We start from the raw sequence: 19,791 nt of genomic DNA, 5'->3' as shown, positions 1-19,791 counted from the left end.
GTTTCAGAGAAAGCTTTGAGTTACGGATGATATGGATGACTAACTGTTGAGCACAAATTATGAAGCACGGGTACTGAAAACAGGTTGCTGTCGAGGAAGATCGTCTGGGATCTAAACCCGGAACTACTGAACTCCATTAAGGGTGGCTATCTGTCTTGTCAGCTCCTGTAATTATTTTCGTGTTCTGTTTATATAGAGCGGACCATAATTCCATTGGCAGACTTTCAGGTGGTAGAATGGACCAAAAGGAAAAAAATTTCCACTAACCATGGCGTCTGAAGTGCATACCTGAAGAGCTATAAGCACATCTTCAGTGGAAGAGATATTTTCACACAAAAGAGGACAAGTGCCAATAGGTCTTAAGGTATGCATTTTGTAGACCATGTTTACTAAAAACTTTTTTCTTGTTTCGGGCCATCTGTGAAAGTTTGTCGGTCGGGTTCCGGTTCGCCCTGTATGTTTACTTTGTAACTATTAAGCTATATTTTAAAAAGCTTTGGTTTTTGCACCGTGTTTTCAAGTTTTGTGCTCCTTTCGTGCTGTCGAGAGGTTAGAGTAAATTATTAGCGAGGCTTGTTTTTACTGTAGTGTTTTGACATATTAATGTAGCTGAAATTATATTTTAAAAGTGTTTGAATAAATGTTCAGGATTTGTATGTGGCGACTCTGTTCAATCAATCTATCCTTTTCTTCTGCCCATTTGTGCCACGATGACTTCAGGAAGGTTATTTTATAAAGAATCCCACTGCTTTTACAGTCGCATGCTTTCACCAACCATTTCTAATGGATAAAATAAAAAATGGCCAAGTGCGAGGACGACTCGCGCACAGAGAATTATAATCTTTCGCATTATCGATACTGGCAAGATTTTAGTCCCGGGAATTCGAAGGCCATATCAAAATCTCTGTAGTAGTTACACAAAAAGCGAGCAGTTTATGCATGTAGATAGAGAGCATTTATTAAAACATTTTCACTTTTTAAAACGTGTCTACAACTCACATTTTATGTTTGCATCCAGTAATGTTCGACTATTATACGTCCGACGAATGATTATTGCAATGTATGTTCAAATGGCAAGAGATTTTTTTGTGGTATGATTGCAGTTTAGTTTATTTCAGATTTTTTGCTTTGTGTGAAACCTTGTTGCCAAATTTAATGATTCTAGCTCAACGGGAAGCACCCTATAGGTTTTGACAAGCGAGTTTTCGAGTAACAAAATACGTGACATAAATGGCCGTATCTTTTGACTGAAGTGATATAGAAGGTTAAAATTTTTACACCGCCAGGGGGCCATAACTTTAATACGTGACGTACATTTGAACTTGATGCGTCTACCCGTGTCTGAGAAGCTGGTTTCTTAACAGTTTGATAAACTGCTTTTACAGATTGAGGCATGGAACCCTAAAAAAGGTGCGTTTGAAGGTCAAAAATGAACCTACATCTACATCTACATTTATACTCCGCAAGCCACCCAACGGTGTGTGGCGGAGGGCACTTTACGTGCCACTGTCATTACCTCCCTTTCCTGTTCCAGTCGCGTATGGTTCGAGGGAAGAACGACTGCCTGAAAGCCTCCGTGCGCGCTCTAATCTCTCTAATTTTACATTCGTGATCTCCTCGGGAGGTATAAGTAGGGGGAAGCAATATATTCGATACCTCATCCAGAAACGCACCCTCTCGAAACCTGGCGAGCAATCTACACCGCGATGCAGAGCGCCTCTCTTGAAGAGTCTGCCACTTGAGTTTATTAAACATCTCCGTAACGCTATCACGTTTACCAAATAACCCTGTGACGAAACGCGCCGCTCTTCTTTGGATCTTCTCTATCTCCTCCGTCAAACCGATCTGGTACGGATCCCATACTGATGAGCAATACTCAAGTATAGGTCGAACGAGTGTTTTGTAAGCCACCTCCTTTGTTGATGGACTACATTTTCTAAGCACTCTCCTAATGAATCTCAACCTGGTACCCGCCTTACCAACAATTAATTTTATATGATCATTCCACTTCAAATCGTTCCGCACGCATACTCCCAGATATTTTACGGAAGTAACTGCTACCACTGTTTGTTCCGCTATCATACAATCATACAATAAAGGATCCTTCTTTCCGTGCATACATTTACTGTGCGAGGGCTGTTGGGTATGGCAGGACAATTACTTTCTTCCGGCAGTCCGCAGTCGTGTCCTGTGGGGCAGAGGACAAAGTCACGTGGGGGACGGGCAGCGAAAAGGCGCGACAGTGGCGGCTGTTGCTGCTGCTGCTGGGCGTTCCAGACTAGCGGCTGCATAACGGCCACAGCACGAAAATCAGCCGTATTAATTTCTGAAACACTGGAATCGCAAATGGCCGGCCACAACAATCTGAATTTGCGCAAGCAACCCACTTCCAAACCGCGTCACGTTATTTACGAGGAGGGTAGTCTCTTGACTCCCGGATCAGAATAACAAAGTGATTAACGACAAGTTGTTTACAGGACCGCTTCTGTAGCAGCAACCAATCACAGGACGAGCTAGGTTGCGCCTAATGTTGGTTCCTCCCCTCCCCCCCCACACCCCCACTCCCTCCACCGTTGCCATATCGCTCTGCCGACGACATTATAGTCGCTAAAGTCTCTCCGTGAGTCCGCGCTTTTTGGAGGAGGGCAGAAGTATCAGCTTAATAAGTCACAGCTGCAAAATACTAACACGAATTCTTTACAGACGAATGGAAAAACTAGTAGAAGCCAACCTCGGGGAAGATCAGTTTGGATTCCGTAGAAACACTGGAACACGTGAGGCAATACTGACCTTACGACTTATCTTAGAAGAAAGATTAAGGAAAGGCAAACCTACGTTTCTAGCATTTGTAGACTTAGAGAAAGCTTTTGACAATGTTGACTGGAATACTCTCTTTCAAATTCTAAAGGTGGCAGGGGTAAAATACAGGGAGCGAAAGGCTATTTACAATTTGTACAGAAACCAGATGGCAGTTATAAGAGTCGAGGGGCATGAAAGGGAAGCAGTGGTTGGGAAGGGAGTTAGACAGGGTTGTAGCCTCTCCCCGATGTTGTTCAATCTGTATATTGAGCAAGCAGTAAAGGAAACAAAAGAAAAATTCGGAGTAGGTATTAAAATTCATGGAGAAGAAATAAAAACTTTGAGGTTCGCCGATGACATTGTAATTCTGTCAGAGACAGCAAAGGACTTGGAAGAGCAGTTGAATGGAATGGACAGTGTCTTGAAAGGAGGATATAAGATGAACATCAACAAAAGCAAAACAAGGGTAATGGAATGTAGTCTAATTAAGTCGGGTGATGCTGAGGGAATTAGATTAGGAAATGAGGCACTTAAAGTAGTAAAGGAGTTTTGCTATTTGGGGAGCAAAATAACTGATGATGGTCGAAGTAGAGAGGATATAAAATGTAGGCTGGCAATGGCAAGGAAAGCGTTTTTGAAGAAGAGAAATTTGTTAACATCCAGTATTGATTTAAGTGTCAGGAAGTCATTTCTGAAAGTATTCGTATGGAGTGTAGCCATGTATGGAAGTGAAACATGGACGATAAATAGTTTGGACAAGAAGAGAATAGAAGCTTTCGAAATGTGGTGCTACAGAAGAATGCTGAAGATTAGATGGGTAGATCACATACCTAATGAGGAAGTATTGAATAGGATTGGGGAGAAGAGAAGTTTGTGGCACAACTTGACCAGAAGAAGGGATCGGTTGGTAGGACATGTTCTGAGGCATCAAGGGATCACCAATTTAGTATTGGAGGGCAGCGTGGAGGGTAAAAATCGTAGAGGGAGACCAAGAGATGAATACACTAAGCAGATTCAGAAGGATGTAGGTTGCAGTAGGTACTGGGAGATGAAAAAGCTTGCACAGGATAGAGTAGCATGGAGAGCTGCATCAAACCAGTCTCAGGACTGAAGACCACAACAACAACAACAACAACAACAACAGAAGATCATGCGAGGATGATACCAGTCTCCGATGACCTGCACCACGAGCTGAGCCATCTACACAAGGTTGTATGGGGCCAACCCCCAACAACCACCAAATAAAACCACTATGAGGTTTTCTTATTCGCCGCCTCCTTCAAATTTTTCCATTAGAAAGTTTTCTTTAACTGCGCCAATTGGGTTCTCCTTAGTTTGCTCATAGAATTTGTTATCCCATTGAAAGTCCTATGTGAAAATACTGTCTTCATTAAGAGGAGCCGTAGTAAACAATGGTGCAACATCAAGACTGATCATAAATTACGGTGACTATTGAAACACTTTAACAGCAACAGCAGCAGCAGCAACAACAGCAGCAGCAGCAGCAGCAGCAGCAGCAGCAACAACAACAACAACAATAATAACAACAATAATACCCTGAGCATTCCAGCTATAGGGAGGAAGATGACAAGAAGATCCTATGAAATTATCGTGGAGTGAATTCCCCGAGATTTTAGAAAATTCCTGAAATTCCTTGAGATTTCTCCGATGCTTCCAGGTAAAATGTAACTTCCTGAAAATTCCATGTTTTCTGGATGACTCGCGCCGCCCTGATAGTATTAGTCGGACACAACATCAACGACTTTAATATGCTTTCGACTACGGCCCAAAGTCCACAAAATAAAAATCTCTAACGACGCAAATATCGGCAATCGTCGTCGTCGTCGTCGTCGTCGTCGTCGTCGTCGTCCAGTTGCAATAACGACATTGTTTTACATGTTTAACGAAAAAAATTGTATCAGTTATTTCAGAAACCGGTTACTTTGAGATGTTTTAACACTCAGGTTAAATTCTGGTTGTTCAAAACCCATATAACCGGGAACGGTAGTTTCAGCGATTACCGCCGTCCGTATCGGAAGGTCAGTTGGTCAACAATTGCACCTCTAACTTTTTATACCTGGGATTTACAGTCATGTAGAACTTTATAAAAGACATATTTACGCCAGTGACTAACACTTTCTTTATTTCAAGATTGCAATGTCGGCCTTAGGCCATTATGAAGTGAAGATGTTATGGCTACTACGCCACGTCAACCTAAAATGAGCCGACACATTTTAGCATCTTCACTTGATAATGGCCTAAGGCCGAAATTGCAATCGTGAAATAAAGAAAGTGTTACAGTCACTGGCGTAAATGTGTGTTTTATAAAATTGCACCTCTATTCGCCCGTAGACATCTCCGCAGCCGTCCTTTCTCCCGGTCGTCTACTGTTGGTCGATGCCGGTTTTGTATGGCTCCATTTTGCCACAGACGATATACTTTAACCACGGCAGGACATGAATATTGCACAAAGTTAGCCGTTTCGGAAATACTTCCACCCATGGCCCAGAGGCGACTTCTCTTGTTTTGGACGCCAGACAAATCACTCGGTTTCCGCATTTACGACGACGACGACTACATTGTTTTCCGCGTCTGCTGACAATGATACAGTCTCAACTGCTAGTACTGGCACCTGCTGTCAGTGAATGGTTACTGGACGTTGATGTCGAACATAAGCGATGGTCACATTAAAATGACTGTAACACTTTGGATAACGTGACCCTCTGAAAACGAATGAATCATTCACAACAGTCCTGTACGTATCTTATTTAGTCACTTTGACTATTTAGATAAGGCGAGGCGAGGCGGTCTCACCTCGAGCGTCTGTCGGAGGGTGAGCTCGGGGAAGAAGACGTCCTGCTGGAGCACGTAGCAGATGCGGCGCTTCCAGCGCTTGTCGAGGCGCTCGCGGTTGAGGCGCACGTGGCCGGCGCTGGGCTGCGCGCGGCCCGCCAGCACGTTGAGCAGCGTCGTCTTGCCGCAGCCGGAGGGCCCCATCACGGCCAGCAGCTCGCCCGGCCGCGCCAGCCCCGACACGTCGCGCAGCACGGGCCGGCCGCCGCGCCGCGCCGCCGCCCACACGCCCGCGAACACCAGCTCCACCGGCCGCGCGGACGGCGCCTCCAGCAGCGGCGCCGGCACGCCGGACGACCCGGCGCCGCCCCCGCCGCCCAACGCGCCCGCCCCCAGGCCCGCGCCCGCCTCCGGCCCCGACCTGCAACCACACCAGCACAAGCCACGTTAGCACCCACACGCAACAGTGACAGGCGTCTCGCATAGGAGTTAGTTCAAGAACAATTGGGCGAGTATGTTTGCAGCTGCCACTAAGCGCAATATGAATGTACCACAACGCAATCTTGAAACTTCCTGGCAGATTAAAACTGTGTGCCGGGACCTTTGCCTTTCGCGGGCAAGTGCTCTACCAGCTGAGCTACCCAAGCACGACTCACACCCCGTCCTCACCGCTTCAGTTCCCGCAGGACGGGACGTGAGTCGTGCTTGAGTAGCTCAGCTGGTAGAGCACTTGCCCGCGAAGGCAAAGGTCCCGAGTTCGAGTCTCGGCCCGGCACACAGTTTTAATCTGCCAGGAAGTTTCATATCAGCGCACACTCCGCTGTAGAGTGAAAATTTCACTCTAGGAACGCAATCTTACTTGTAATTTGCATGAAATTCCTGTGAGACGACACGGCCATTTGTGTGCACTTCTGATACTTTTCTTATGTCTTGACCCCACACTTTTTCCAACAGCCTTAGACGTTTCGACTTGACCCCATTTTCGAAGGCAGTTTTATGTCAGTTCTATAAAACTGGTCGTAGGTACATGGTGTCACGTCAACATTCTCAATCACGAGTATTTCGACTTGTCTCGTAATCGAGAATATTGACGTAATACAATGTATCTACGAACAATTTCATCGGTTATCGCTGCTACAATGGCAGGTTATCAAGATTTAACTGCCTTTGAACGTGGCGTTATAGTCGGCGCACGAGCGATGGGACACAGCATATCCGAGGTAGCGATGAAGCAGGGAGTTTCCCGAACGACCATTTCGCGAGGGTGCCGTGAATACCAGGAATCCAGTAAAACATCAAATCTCCGACATCACTGCGGCCGCAAAAAGGTTCCTGCAACAACGGGACCAACGACGACTGAACAGAATCGTTCAACGTGGGAGAAGTGCAACCCTTCCGAAAATTGCTGCAGATTTCAATGTTGGGTCATCAACAAGTGTCAGCGTGCGAACCATTCAACGAAACACTATCGATATAGGCTTTCGGAGCCGAAGGACCCACTCGTGTACCTGTGATGATTGTACGACACAAAGGTTTACACCTCGCCTGGACCCGTGAACACGGACATTGAACTGTTGACGACTGGAAACATGTTGCCTGGTCGGACGAGTCTCGTTTCAAATTGTATCGAGCGGATGGACATATATGGCTATGGAGACAACCTCTTGAATCCATGCACCCTGCGTGTCAGCAGGGGACTGTTCAAGCTGGTGGAGGCTCTGTAATGCTGTGGGCTGTGTGCAGTTGGAGTGATACGGGACCCCTGATACGTCTAGATACGACACTGACAGGTGACACGTACTTAAGCATCCTTTCTGATCACCTGCATCCATTCATGTTCATTGTGCATTCCGATGGACTTGGGAAATTCCAGAAAGACAATGCGACACCCCCATACGTCCATAATTGCTACAAAGTGCCTCCAGGAACACTCTTCTGAGTTTAAACACTTCCGCTAGCCACCAAACTCCCCAGACATGAACATTATTGAGCATATCTGGTGGGACGCCTTGCAACGTGCATTCCAGAAGAGATCTCCGCCCCCTCGTACTCTTACGGATTTATGGGCAGCCCTGCAAGGTTCACGGTGTCAGTTACCTCCAGCACTACTTCAGACATTATTCGAGTGCATGCCACGTCGTGTTGCAGCACTTCTACGTGCTCTCAGGGGCCCTACACGATTTTAGGCTGGTGTACCGTTTTCCTTGGCTCTTCAGTGTATAACTGACGTAACGCTGCCTTTGAAAATGACGTTAAGTCGAAACGCGTTAGGTCGCTGGAAAATAAAAGTCTGGTCAACAGATAAGAAGAGTTATCAGAAGTGCAGTCTTACGTGCTATCGTCAGCCACGGGTCGAGCATTTGGGCTCCTAGAGCCATAAACGTAACGTCACTTGCGCTGACAAGCACGCGTAAAACACCGAGCGAGACGGTACCGCTGATACTAGGCTTCCTACCTCTACATTTAGCAGAGAGGTGCACAATACTGGCTTAGGAAGCGCGAATATGATAAGATAAAGGCGATACTGGGAGCAAGAGCGGTATCGAATATAGAAATGAACACATGCATTGACCGAGAATGGCAAGAAATCTGCGACAGGGCAAATAAAGGGAGGACAACCTACCAGTTCCTTCCCAACATAAAAGGAAGAAGAAGAAGAATGACGTACACAGATCCACCGCGCGGCTGGATGCTGCCTGATGGCGTTGCGGGTACGTGAAACGGCAAGGAAAGTATGTAAGCTGAACAGAAAAAAATGGTTCAAATGGCTCTGAGCACTATGGGACTTAACTTCAGAGGTCATCAGTCCCCTAGAACTTAGAACTACGTAAACCTAATTAACCTAAGGACATCACACACATCCATGCCCGAGGCAGGATTCGAACCTGCGACAGTAGCGGTCGCGCGGTTCCAGACTGTAGCGCCTAGAACCGCTCGGTCACCAAGGCCGGTTAAGCTGAGCAGAGACAGCCGGAGAATCATTCTAGTGAAGATACGGATCGCAAATGGGTAAAGCCACCGAGACAAGCGACCGTGACAAAAGGCCGGTTGTTATTACCCAGAGCCTGTGAACAAAACGGCGAAGCTGGTCGAATGTACACGTGCTATTGTCGTCAGCATCTACGGATAGAGGTGAAAGGACACAAACTACCACTCGGCACTAAATGGTTGGACGTCCACCACTCTTCACAAAATGTCGGATTCGAGGCTTGTCCGCTCGGTAAAGTAGGATAGATGGCGATCTCCGGCCACCTCTGGCGAAAGAGCACAATGCTCGTGCACGCACATGTTTTTGTGAACACACCATTCAGCGCAAATTGTTGAACATTGTATTCTGCAGCAGAGAACCCCCTCGTGTTACCACGTTGAGCGAACGGCATCGTCAGTTGCTATTGCAGTGGATACTGTATCAGCTGGATTGGACCGTGGATCACTAGAAACCTGTCACCTGGGCGGATGAATCACATTTTTGGCTACACGGTCGCCTCCACAAACGCAGTCAGCCACGCGAAAAGTGGCTCGAAATGTGCACCGTACCACTGACACAGAGTTGTGGGAGCAGTATTATGGTGTGAAAGACATTCTCTTGCGCTTGCATGGGACCTATGGTAGTAATCTACGACAACATGCCACAAGCGGACCCTGTGCATTAGTTCATGCTTGATGTCTTTCCCGACGGCAATGTCATCTTTCAGCAGTATAATTGACCTTGTCTCTAAGGCAGAATCGTCCTACTATGGTTTGAAGAGCGTGATAATTAAATCACGTTGACGTCTTGGCGACCAAATTTGCCAGATGTGAATCCGATGGAACTCATCGGGGTCGGTATTTCGCTCCAAAGACGGACAAACAAGCTATTAAGCAGGTGGTCTAATGTTCTGGCTCTTAAGTGTACGTCCTTCCGACCAAGGGAGCTATAGACTACCTGTCGGGACATGGTCCGTACCCTAGCTACTTACTAAAATACGACAGCGCACCACTGATATTGTGAATGTGGAGCAATCGGGATCCTGGATCACATCGACCGGGAATGTACCATTAGACGATATGTTACAGACCAGGGCAGGGACTCATTTGGAAACGCAACAGTCTACAGGGTGGTCCATTGATAGTGACCGGGCCAAATATCTCACGAAATAAGCAGCAAACGAAACAACTACGATGAACGAATCTCGTCTAGCTTGAAGGGGGAAACCAGATGGTGCTATGGTTGGTCCGCTAGATGGCGCTGCCATAGGTCAAACGGATATCAACTGCGTTTTTTTTTTTTTTAAATAGGAACCCCCATTTTTATTACATATTCGTGTAGTACGTAAAGAATATTTGTGAATAGGAAAATCACACCAGTCACGACAGCATCCATACTACGCCTGAATCCGAAGACACTGCAGACAATGATACGTCGCATGGCAACGTGGAAGCGATGCAGGTGGCTCATTAAAAAGACAAGTATACGAGGCGTGTGAGAAATGTATTGCGATTTATAACACTGCGAGCATTCTGGCAACGCTGTGTTGTTATACTTGTCTAAATCTGTGTGTCGATCCCTTCCAGATGCTCTGTCCGAATTTCAGCTGTTACAACCATCAAGTGAGATTTGAGAGCGTTATGAGTGAAGTTGTGTTTTTGTTGTTTGTTACGAAACTGGAACAGCAGAATTTTGTGTTAAACTTGGGTAATCCGCGAGTGTGACCTTCGAAAAGTTAAAACAGTCCTATGGGAAATATTCCGTACTAATAGCACAAGTTTTCCCTGGCACAAATCATTCTTGGCTCTGAGCACTATGCGACTTAACTTCTGAGGTCATCAGTCCCCTAGACTTAGAACTAATTAAACCTAACTAACCTAAGGACATCACACACATCCATGCCCGAGGCAGGATTCGAACCTGCGACCGTAACGGTCGCGCGGTTCCAGACTGTAGCGCCTAGAACCGCATGGCCACTCCGGCCGGCCAATCATTTTTGGAAGGCCGAGAACACGATGAAGATGAACCTCGCTCAGGGGGACCTTCAGGTTCAAAAAGCGACGAAAAGTCTACTGTGTGCGTGCTCTTGTGAGAACAGACCGATGTTTAACAATAAGGATGATGGGTGGCCTGTTAAACACTTTCACCGTACATCAAATTTTGACCTAAGTGTTGCACATTCGCATCGTTTATGCCGAATTGGTACCGAAGAACCTGACAACTGGACAGATCGGCAATCGAAGAGACGTTTGCGTTGATTTTCTTGAGAAAATGCCAATGACCACGAATTGTCCAGTCGTGTGATCACAGGTGCTGAATCCTGGACTTTTGTGTACGATTCTGAGACGAAGTACCACAGTCAGGAGTGGCATACTGAAACACACGTCCACCGAAAAAAAGCTTTTTTTGACAGTATTGGTACCGAGCACAAAGAATTTGTTCCTCCAGGACGAACAGTTAACCAAGTGTTTCACAAAGATGTCCTTGGAAGGTTCTGGAAAAGGGCGAATGGATTAAGACAGGACGTTGCTGACAATGTGGATGCTACATCATGACAACGTCCCATGTCACACCGCCACATCCATTACGGGATTTTTGACCTCAAAAGGCATTCCTGTTGTTCCACAGCTCTCCTATTCACTTGATCTGAGTCCTTGTGACTTTTTACCGAAATTGAAAAAGTCTTAAAAAATGTCATTTTGGGACTCTGTTTTGAATGTTGTCCAATGTGACACACATGTTAAAGGTTCCAGTCGCGTATGGCTCGCGGGAAAAACGACTGCCGGAAAGCCTCCGCGCGCGCTCGAATCTAATTTTACATTCGTGATCTCCTCGGGAGGTATAAGTAGGGGGAAGCAATATATTCGATACCTCATCCAGAAACGCACCCTCTCGAAACCTGGACAGCAAGCTACACCGCGATACAGAGTGCCTCTCTTGCAGAGTCTGCCACTCGAGTTTTGCTAAACATCTCCGTAACGCTATCACGCTTACCAAATAAGACTGTGACGAAACGCGCCGCTCTTCTTTGGATCTTCTGTATCTCCTCTGTCAACCCGACCTGGTACGGATCCCACACTGATGAGTGTTTTCTAAGCCACCTCCCTTGTTGATGGACTACATTTTCTAAGGACTCTCCCAATGAATCTCAACCTGGTACCCGCCTTACCAACAATTAATTTTATATGATCATTCCACTTCAAATCGTTCCGCACGCATACTCCCAGATATTTTACAGAAGTAACTGCTACCAGTGTTTGTTCCGCTATCATGTAATCATACAATAAAGGATCCTTTCTATGTATTCGCAATACATGACATTTGTCTATGTTAAGGGTCAGCTGCCACTCCCTGCACCAAGTGCCTATCCGCTGCAGATCTTCCTGCATTTCGCTGCAATTTTCTAATGCTGCAACTTCTCTGTATACTACAGCATCATCCGCGAAAAGCCGCATAGAACTTCCGACACTATCTACTAGGTCATTTATATATATTGTGAAAAGCAATGATCCCATAACACTCCCCTGTGGCACGCCAGAGGTTACTTTAACGTCTGTAGACGTCTCTCAATTGAGAACAACATGCTGTGTTCTGTTTGCTAAAAACTCTTCAATCCAGCCACACAGCTGGTCTGATATTCCGTAGGCTCTTACTTCATCAGGCGACAGTGCGGAACTGTATCGAACGCCTTCCGGAAGTCAAGGAAAATAGCATCTACCTGGGAGCCTGTACCTAATATTTTCTGGGTCTCATGAATAAATAAAGCGAGTTGGGTCTCACACGATCGCTGTTTCCGGAATCCATGTTGATTCCTACAGAGTAGATTCTGGGTTTCCAGAAATGAAATGATACGCAAGCAAAAAACGTTCTAAAATTCTACAACAGTTCGATGTCAGAGATATAGGTCTACAGTTTTTCGCATCTGCTCGACGACCCTTCTTGAAGACTGGGACTACCTGACTCTATTCCAATCATTTGCAACATTCCGTTCCTCTAGAGACTTGCTGTACACGGCTGTTAGAAGGGGGTAAGTTCTTTGGTACTCTGTGTAGAATCGAATTGGTATCCCCTCAGGTCCAGTGGTCTTTCCTCTGTTGAGTGATTTCAGTTGCTTTTCTATTACTTGGACACTTATATCGATGTCAGCCATTTTTTTCGTTTCTGCGAGGATTTAGAGAAGGAACTGCAGTGAGGTCTTCCTCTGTGAAACAGCTTTGGAAAAAGGTGTCTAGTATTTCAGCTTTACGCGTGTCATCCTCTGTTTCAATGCTATCATCAACACTGAGTGTCTGGATATGCTGTTTCGAGCCACTTAGTGATTTAACGTAAGACCAGAACTTCCTAGGATTTTCTGTCAAGTCGGTGCATAGAATTTTACTTTCGAATTCACTTAACGCTTCACGCGTAGCCCTCCTTACGCTAACTTTGACATCGTTTAGCTTCTGTTTGTCTGAGAGGTTTTGGCTGCGTTTAAACTTGCAGTGAAGCTCTCTTTGCTTTTGTTGTTGAACCACGGTGGGTTTTTCCCGTCCCTCACAGTTTTACTCGGCACGTACATGTCTAAAACGCATTTTATGATTGCCTTGAACTTTTTCCATAAACATTCAACATTGTCAGTGTCGGAACAGAAATTTTCGTTTTGATCTGTTAGGTAGTCTAAAATCTGCCTTCTATTACTCTTGCTAAACAGATAAACCTTCCTCCGTTTTTTTTACATTCCCATTTACTTCCATATTCAGGGATGCTGCTACGGCCTTATGATCACTGATTCCCAGCTGAAGCTTTTCAGCGCTGCTACGAAGCCTGGGAACGACTCCGCCTGTGTATAGCTGCCAAAGGGAACTACTTTGAAAGGGACAACATTGTTGTTTGAAAAAATAGAGACTTGGTAGATGGAAAAAGATCAGTCTCATTACGTTTCTCACACACATCGTTTCACATGGAACTTAGAATGTTTTCCACAAAGTAGAAGAGCATACAGTGCAAACTTCATAAAACGTCCAACAAGATACCTCTGTAGTGCTGCCATTATGTCCCGGGCTTCAGTATATCTTGCAGCGTAATTCTCCAGAATATTCAGCAGAGCAGTGTAGACCTTTTGCTAGCCTTTAGACACGGTGGTCCTCACTCCGAACTTGGCGCTGCATCTCCACGTGACGTGCCGGGCGCTGCCGCCCAGACGGCGAGTAGGGCCGGGTTATTTAGAGAGCAGCCGGTGCCCCCAGGTGAATGGGCGGCTGCCGGCTGCCGCCGCTGATAGCCGTGTTTGCTGACGGCCGATAGGAAGGCGCCGTGCTGACCCCGCACCCACGCCGCAGCCCAACCTGCCAGTCTGAGCTGCATCCGTGTCACCTCATACTCCCAGTTGGCGTCAAAATTAGGGGATCCTAACAATATGACTATTTCTAGCGACATGAGGTCCCAATTAAGCAAGTACGTGGTTGGCCGTGCAGTCTAACGCACGGCTTTCCGGGCGGGAAGGAGCGCCTGGTCCCCGACACGAATCCGCCCGGCGGATTTGTGTCGAGGTCCGGTGAACCGGCCAGTCTGTGGATGGTTTTCAGGCGGTTTTCCATCTGCCTCGGTGAATGCGGGCTGGTTCCCCCTATTCCGCCTCAGTTACACTATGTCGGCGATTGCTGCGCAAACAAGTTCTCCACGTACGCGTACACCGCCATTACTCTACTACGCAAACATAGGGGCTACACTAGTCTGGTGTGAGACGTTCCCGGGGGGGGGGGGGGGGGGTCCACCGGGAGCCGAACCGCACAATAACCCTGGGTTCGGTGTGGGGCGGCGGAGGGGTGAAGTGGACTGCGGTAGTCGTTGTAGGGTTGTGGACCACTGCGGCTGCGGCGGGGACTGAGTCTCTCTGTCGTTTCTAGGTCCCCGGTCACATATAACACAATACAATACAATACAAAGCAAGTACCTGATAGCCACGCGTCTATCAACTTGCCGTAAACATGAAAGGTTACTTTCTTCCGTGCCTCGAAGCTTCCGTAGCAACGCGCGAAATCACACTCATGACCGCGAAACACTACTAAACATTAATGTGACCAAAACCTATGTTCGATGTCAACGTGCAACCAATGAAAGAAGCTGAGCGACTTACACTACTCGCCATTAAAATTGCTGCACCAAGAAGAAATGCAGATGATACAAGGGTATTCAATGGACAAATATACTAGAACTGACATGTGATTACATGTTCACGCAATTTGGGTGCATAGATCCTGAGAAATCAGTACCCAGTACAGCCACCTCTGGCCGTAATAACGGCCTTGATACGCCTGGGCATTGAGTCAAACAGAGCTTGGATGGTGTGTACAGGTAGAGCTGCCCATGCAGCTTCAACAAGATACCACAGTTCATCAAGAGTTGTGACTGGCGTATTGTGACGAGCCAGTTGCTCGGCCACCACTGACCAGGCGTTTTCAGTTGGTGAGAGATCTGGAGAATGTGCTGGCCATGGCAGCAGTCGAAAATTTTCTGTATCCAGAAAGGCCTGTACAAGACCTGCAACATGCGGTCGTGCATTATCCTGCTGAAACGTAGGGTGTCGCAGGGATCGAATGAAGCGTAGAGCCACGGGTCGTAACACATCTGAAATGTAACGTCCACTGTTCAAAGAGCCGTCATTGCTAACAAGAGGTGACCGAGACGTGTAACCAATGGCACTCCATACCATCACACCGGGTGATACGCCAGTGTGGCGATGACGAATACGCGCTTCCAATGTGCGTTCACCGCGATGTCGCCAAACACGGATGCGACCATCATGATGCTGTAAACAGAACCTGGATTCATCCGAAAAAATGACGTTTTGCCATTCGTGCACTAAGGTTCGTCGTTGAGTACACCATCGCAGGCGCTCCTGTCCGTGATGCAGCGACAGGGGTAACCGCAGCCACGGCCTCCGATCTGATAGTCCATGCTGCTGCAAACGTCGTCGAACTGTTCGTGCAGATGGTTGTCGTCTTGCAAACGTCCCCATCTGTTGACTCAGGGATCGAGACGTGACTGCACGATCCGTTACAGCCATGCGGATAAGATGCCTGTCATCTCGACTGCTAGTGATAAGAGGCCGTTGGGATCCAGCATGGCGTTTCGCATTACCCTCCTGAACCCACCGATTCCATATTCTGCTAGCAGTCATTGGAGCTCGCCCAACGCGAGCAGCAATGTCGCGATACGATAAACTGCAAACGAGATGGTACGCATTTCCCCCTCCTTACACGAGGCATCACAACAACTTTTTTACCAGGCAACGCCGGTCAACTGCTGTTTGTGTATGAGAAATCGGTTGGAAACTTTCCTCATGTCAGCACGTTGTAGGTGCCGCCACCGGCGCCAACCTTGTGTGAATGCTCTGAAAAGCTAATCATTTGCACATCACAGCATCACCTTCCTGTCGGTTAAATTTCGCGTCTGTAGCACGTCATCTTCGTGGTGTAGGAATTTTAATAGCCAGTAGTGTATCTGGCGTCCAAAGGGCATGATCATTGTCTTTCGGGCCAAGAGTCGAAATGGCTAATTCTGTAGACAGATCACGTGCAGCCACGGTTAAATGGCAAAATGGCACTATGCAAAACCCGGCGCCGAGGCAAGTGTAGTGCGCCACGGGCGGACGACAGCTGCGGAGGTGGGTGAGGCTGAGTGGACATGTAACTGTTGAGTAACTGCCCGCTTATATGGACCAAAGGGCTACGAACAGTGTCTTCTCAACGGCCGTTCGGCGAAAGTTGCTGTGTATGGGCCTCCGCAGCAGTCGCGTGGTTCATTCAGCCATGCTGACGGCCGTTCGTCGGCACCGAAGGCTGGACTTTGGACGCCAGTACTGCAACTCTTCCACTAAGTGGCGGCAGGTGGCCTCAGGAGATAACTGAATAACTGAAGTTTTATGCTCCATCGGACAGAAGGTTTTTGGTGTGTATGACCTTATACCAATCGTCGGAAGTGTCCGGGCAGGAGGAGGGAGCGTTGTGGTCTGGGGAATGTTTTCGTGGCATTCTCTGGACGATCTCGCATTTTGGAAGGCAAACTGGATCAACACAGCTGTGCACCTATCCTTGGCGATCATGTCTACCACACAAATGGTTTTTCTTCCTCGGCACGACGGCATCTACCAGCAGGACAGCGCAATGTCACACACAGCTCGCAGCGTACATGTGTGGTTCGAAGAGCGCGGTGATATATTTCGTGTACTGCCGTAGCCACCAAACCCCCTCATCCTCCCCCCCCCCCCAGACTTAAATCAAACTGACAATCGGAGAGACCACCTCTAAAAATGGCTCTGAGCGCTATGGGACTTTACATCTGTGGTCATCAGTCCCCTAGAACTTAGAACTACTTAAACCTAACTAACCTAAGGACATCACACACATCCATGCCCGAGGCAGGATTCGAACCTGCGACCGTAGCAGTCCCCCGGTTCCGGACTGAGCGCCTAGAACCGCTAGACCACCGCGGCCGGCAGAGCACCTCTATCGGGTTGTTCGCGCCGTAAGTCCTTCAACAGTGAAACATAGCGCAGCTTGACACAGCACTGGAGTCAGCATGGCTCCAAACGCCTGTCGGTACCTTCCAAAACCTAACTGACACATCTCCTGCACATTCACGCTGCAAAAGGTGGTTATTCAGGATTTTGACAGATGGTGACAATGGACCGTGTACGTAGTTGTATTCACGGATGGGTGTAAACATGGGGATTCTGTTGGCTGCTCTTATTTTCCCTAATCATGTGTTCAGGATTCGGTTCCCTCAAGACTTCACTGCCTCCGATGCCAAATCATACGCTATCTTGCGGGAATTGGAGTAAATGAGATGTGTTACGACTGCTACATTCCTCGTTGCTTCCCACTCCCTGAGTGCCCTTCTGTCTCTACACCACTTGTACCAAGCAGATGAAAGTAGTTCAGGATATCCCGGACGCCCTTCTCGACTAAAAAGGCTGGGAAGGAGATATCTTTCTGCTGGGTGGCAGGACACATGAGTACTAAGTGGAACGAAATATCGGATGTAGCTGCCAAGGAGGCGTGTAGCGATCCTCCGTCCGTCCAGTGTGCCATCCACCTGCATACTATCGCCTCGTTGTTGAATTAGTCATGTGCTGATGGGGAAGAAGAGCAGCTGGAAGCGACAGACAACAAATTGCATCTGCTAAACTCCACAACTCTGTCATTGTGGCAGACGTGCTTCCAACCTCACAGATACGATGAGGTCTTTCTCACTCGTCTTCGCATTGGGCACAGCCTACATCTACACATATACTCCACTAGCCACCAAGTGGTGTGTGGCGGAGGGCACAATTCGCACCAAAGTCATACTCCCCCTCCCCCCTCTGTTCCACTCGCGAATCGCGCGAGGGAAAAAAACGACTGTGAGCGCCTCAGTACAAGCTATAATTTCCCTTATCTTTGACTGGAGATCGTTGCGTGATTTGAAAGTTGGTGTTAATAATATATGCTCTACATCCTCGGCGAAGATCGGATTTTGGAATTTAGTGAGCAGCCCCTTGCGTTTAGCGCGTCGTCTATATGCAAGTGTGTCCCACTTCAAACTTACTATGAGATTTGTAACGCTCTCGCGATGGTTAAATGTATCAATCACGAATCTTGCCGCTCTTCTTTGGACCTTCTCAATCTCTTGAATCAGACCCAACTGCTAAGGGTCCCATACAGACGGATAATACTCCAAGACTGGACGAACTAATGTATCGTAAGCAATTTCCTTTGTTGAAGAACGTAAGCAATTTCCTTTGTTGAAGAACTGCATCGCTCCGGGATTCTACCAATAAACCGCAATCTAGAGTTCGCCTTACCCGTTACTTGTGTAATCTGATCATTCCATTTGAGATCATTTCGAATAGTCACACCCAGGCACTTGACAGATGTTACCGCTTCCAAAGACTGGGCATTTATTTTGTACTCTTACATTAATGGGGATTTTCGCCTTGCTATACGCAGTAGGTTACACTTACTAATACTGAGAGATAACTGCCAGTCATTACACTTCGCATTTATTTTCTGAAAATCCTCATTGATTTGTTCACAACTTTCGTGTGACACTGCTTTCCTGTAGACTACAGGAACATCGGCAGTCTAATGCCGCTGTCAATACCATCAACCAGATCGTTTATTTAAATCGTAAAAAGCAGCGGGCCTATTACTGCCCTGGGGCACACATGAAGTTTCGCTTGTTTATGTTGAAGTCTCCCCATTCAGGACGACATACTGCTCTCTGTCTGTTAAAAAACTTTCTATCCAAACGCATATGTCATCGGATAGACCGTAAGCGCGCACTTTTTGGAGCAAGCGACAGTGCGGAACTGAGTCGAACGACTTTCGAAAGTCGAGAAATATGGCATCAACCTGGGAGCCGGTATCTAGAGTCTGTTGTATATCATGCACAAAGAGGGCCAGCTGTGTCTCGCAAGGCCGCTGTTTCCTAAAACCGTGCTGGTTTCTGCAAATGAGCTTCTCAGAGTCTAGAAAGGTCATAATGTCTGAACACAAAATATGTTCCATGATTCTACAACAAATCGATGTCAGTGAAATTGGCCGGTAATTATGTGCATCCGATTTTCTACCCTTTTTATAGATTACAATGACCTGGGCCTTCTTCCATTCCCGTGGAACTCTCCGCTATTTAAATGGTCTCTGATAGATGATGGATAAGAATGGTGCTGTATTTCTAGCATAATCAACATATAATGTTACGACGATACCGTCTGGGCCAGATGCCTTCCTGGCGTCTAAGGAGCTCTGGCGAAAGGTCCCTCCAATGGTGCTTGTGGCGTGCAGAATATAGTGCGCCACATTTTAGTAGACTTGATACTTGACACCTTATCATAATGTGCCATTTATTACGTGTGGAGTTATCAGCAATTATGCATTACTATAACTGTGCCAAGGCACAACACGTTTATGTGGACTGTGTAAGGTACACACGCTATGCTGTGGGGCGATCGGTATGGTTGAGGATGAACACATTTAATACGCCGCGATCGTAGTGGAAACACTTTTATTGCGCCAATATAAAAAATATAAATAAATGTGTACATACTGAGATGTAGGCGCTTGTAACAGAACATCCCGCAGGTACCGTATCAGTCTCCCAAAACTTTTATGTAACCTGTCCCCTGTGTAATAGTAACATTGTATGGCGAACGTACAATTTGCATCGAACACTTAACGCGTATCTCATATGGCAGTCATTTAGTATTTCAT

General features: G+C 47.0%; 1 protein-coding gene across 1 annotated transcript in view; it reads right to left on the bottom strand.

Annotated features, from left to right (window-relative positions):
* Positions 1-13,975, bottom strand: part of LOC126456563 (uncharacterized) — an 85,299-nt gene extending 71,324 nt beyond the window's left edge. Inside the window, exons 1-2 of the mRNA XM_050092309.1 lie at positions 13,689-13,975; positions 5,614-6,013 (exon numbers count right to left, since the gene is read on the bottom strand). Coding sequence (XP_049948266.1) covers positions 5,614-6,013; positions 13,689-13,975 — 687 coding nt within the window. The remainder of the gene's footprint in view (positions 1-5,613; positions 6,014-13,688) is intronic.
* Positions 13,976-19,791: the final 5,816 nt, after the last annotated feature.

The sequence above is a fragment of the Schistocerca serialis genome, chromosome 2 (genome assembly GCF_023864345.2).
Source record: "Schistocerca serialis cubense isolate TAMUIC-IGC-003099 chromosome 2, iqSchSeri2.2, whole genome shotgun sequence".
Lineage (NCBI taxonomy): Eukaryota > Metazoa > Arthropoda > Insecta > Orthoptera > Acrididae > Schistocerca > Schistocerca serialis.
The sequence above is the reverse complement of the archived record's forward strand: the minus strand, read 5'-3'. Positions and strand labels throughout refer to the sequence as shown.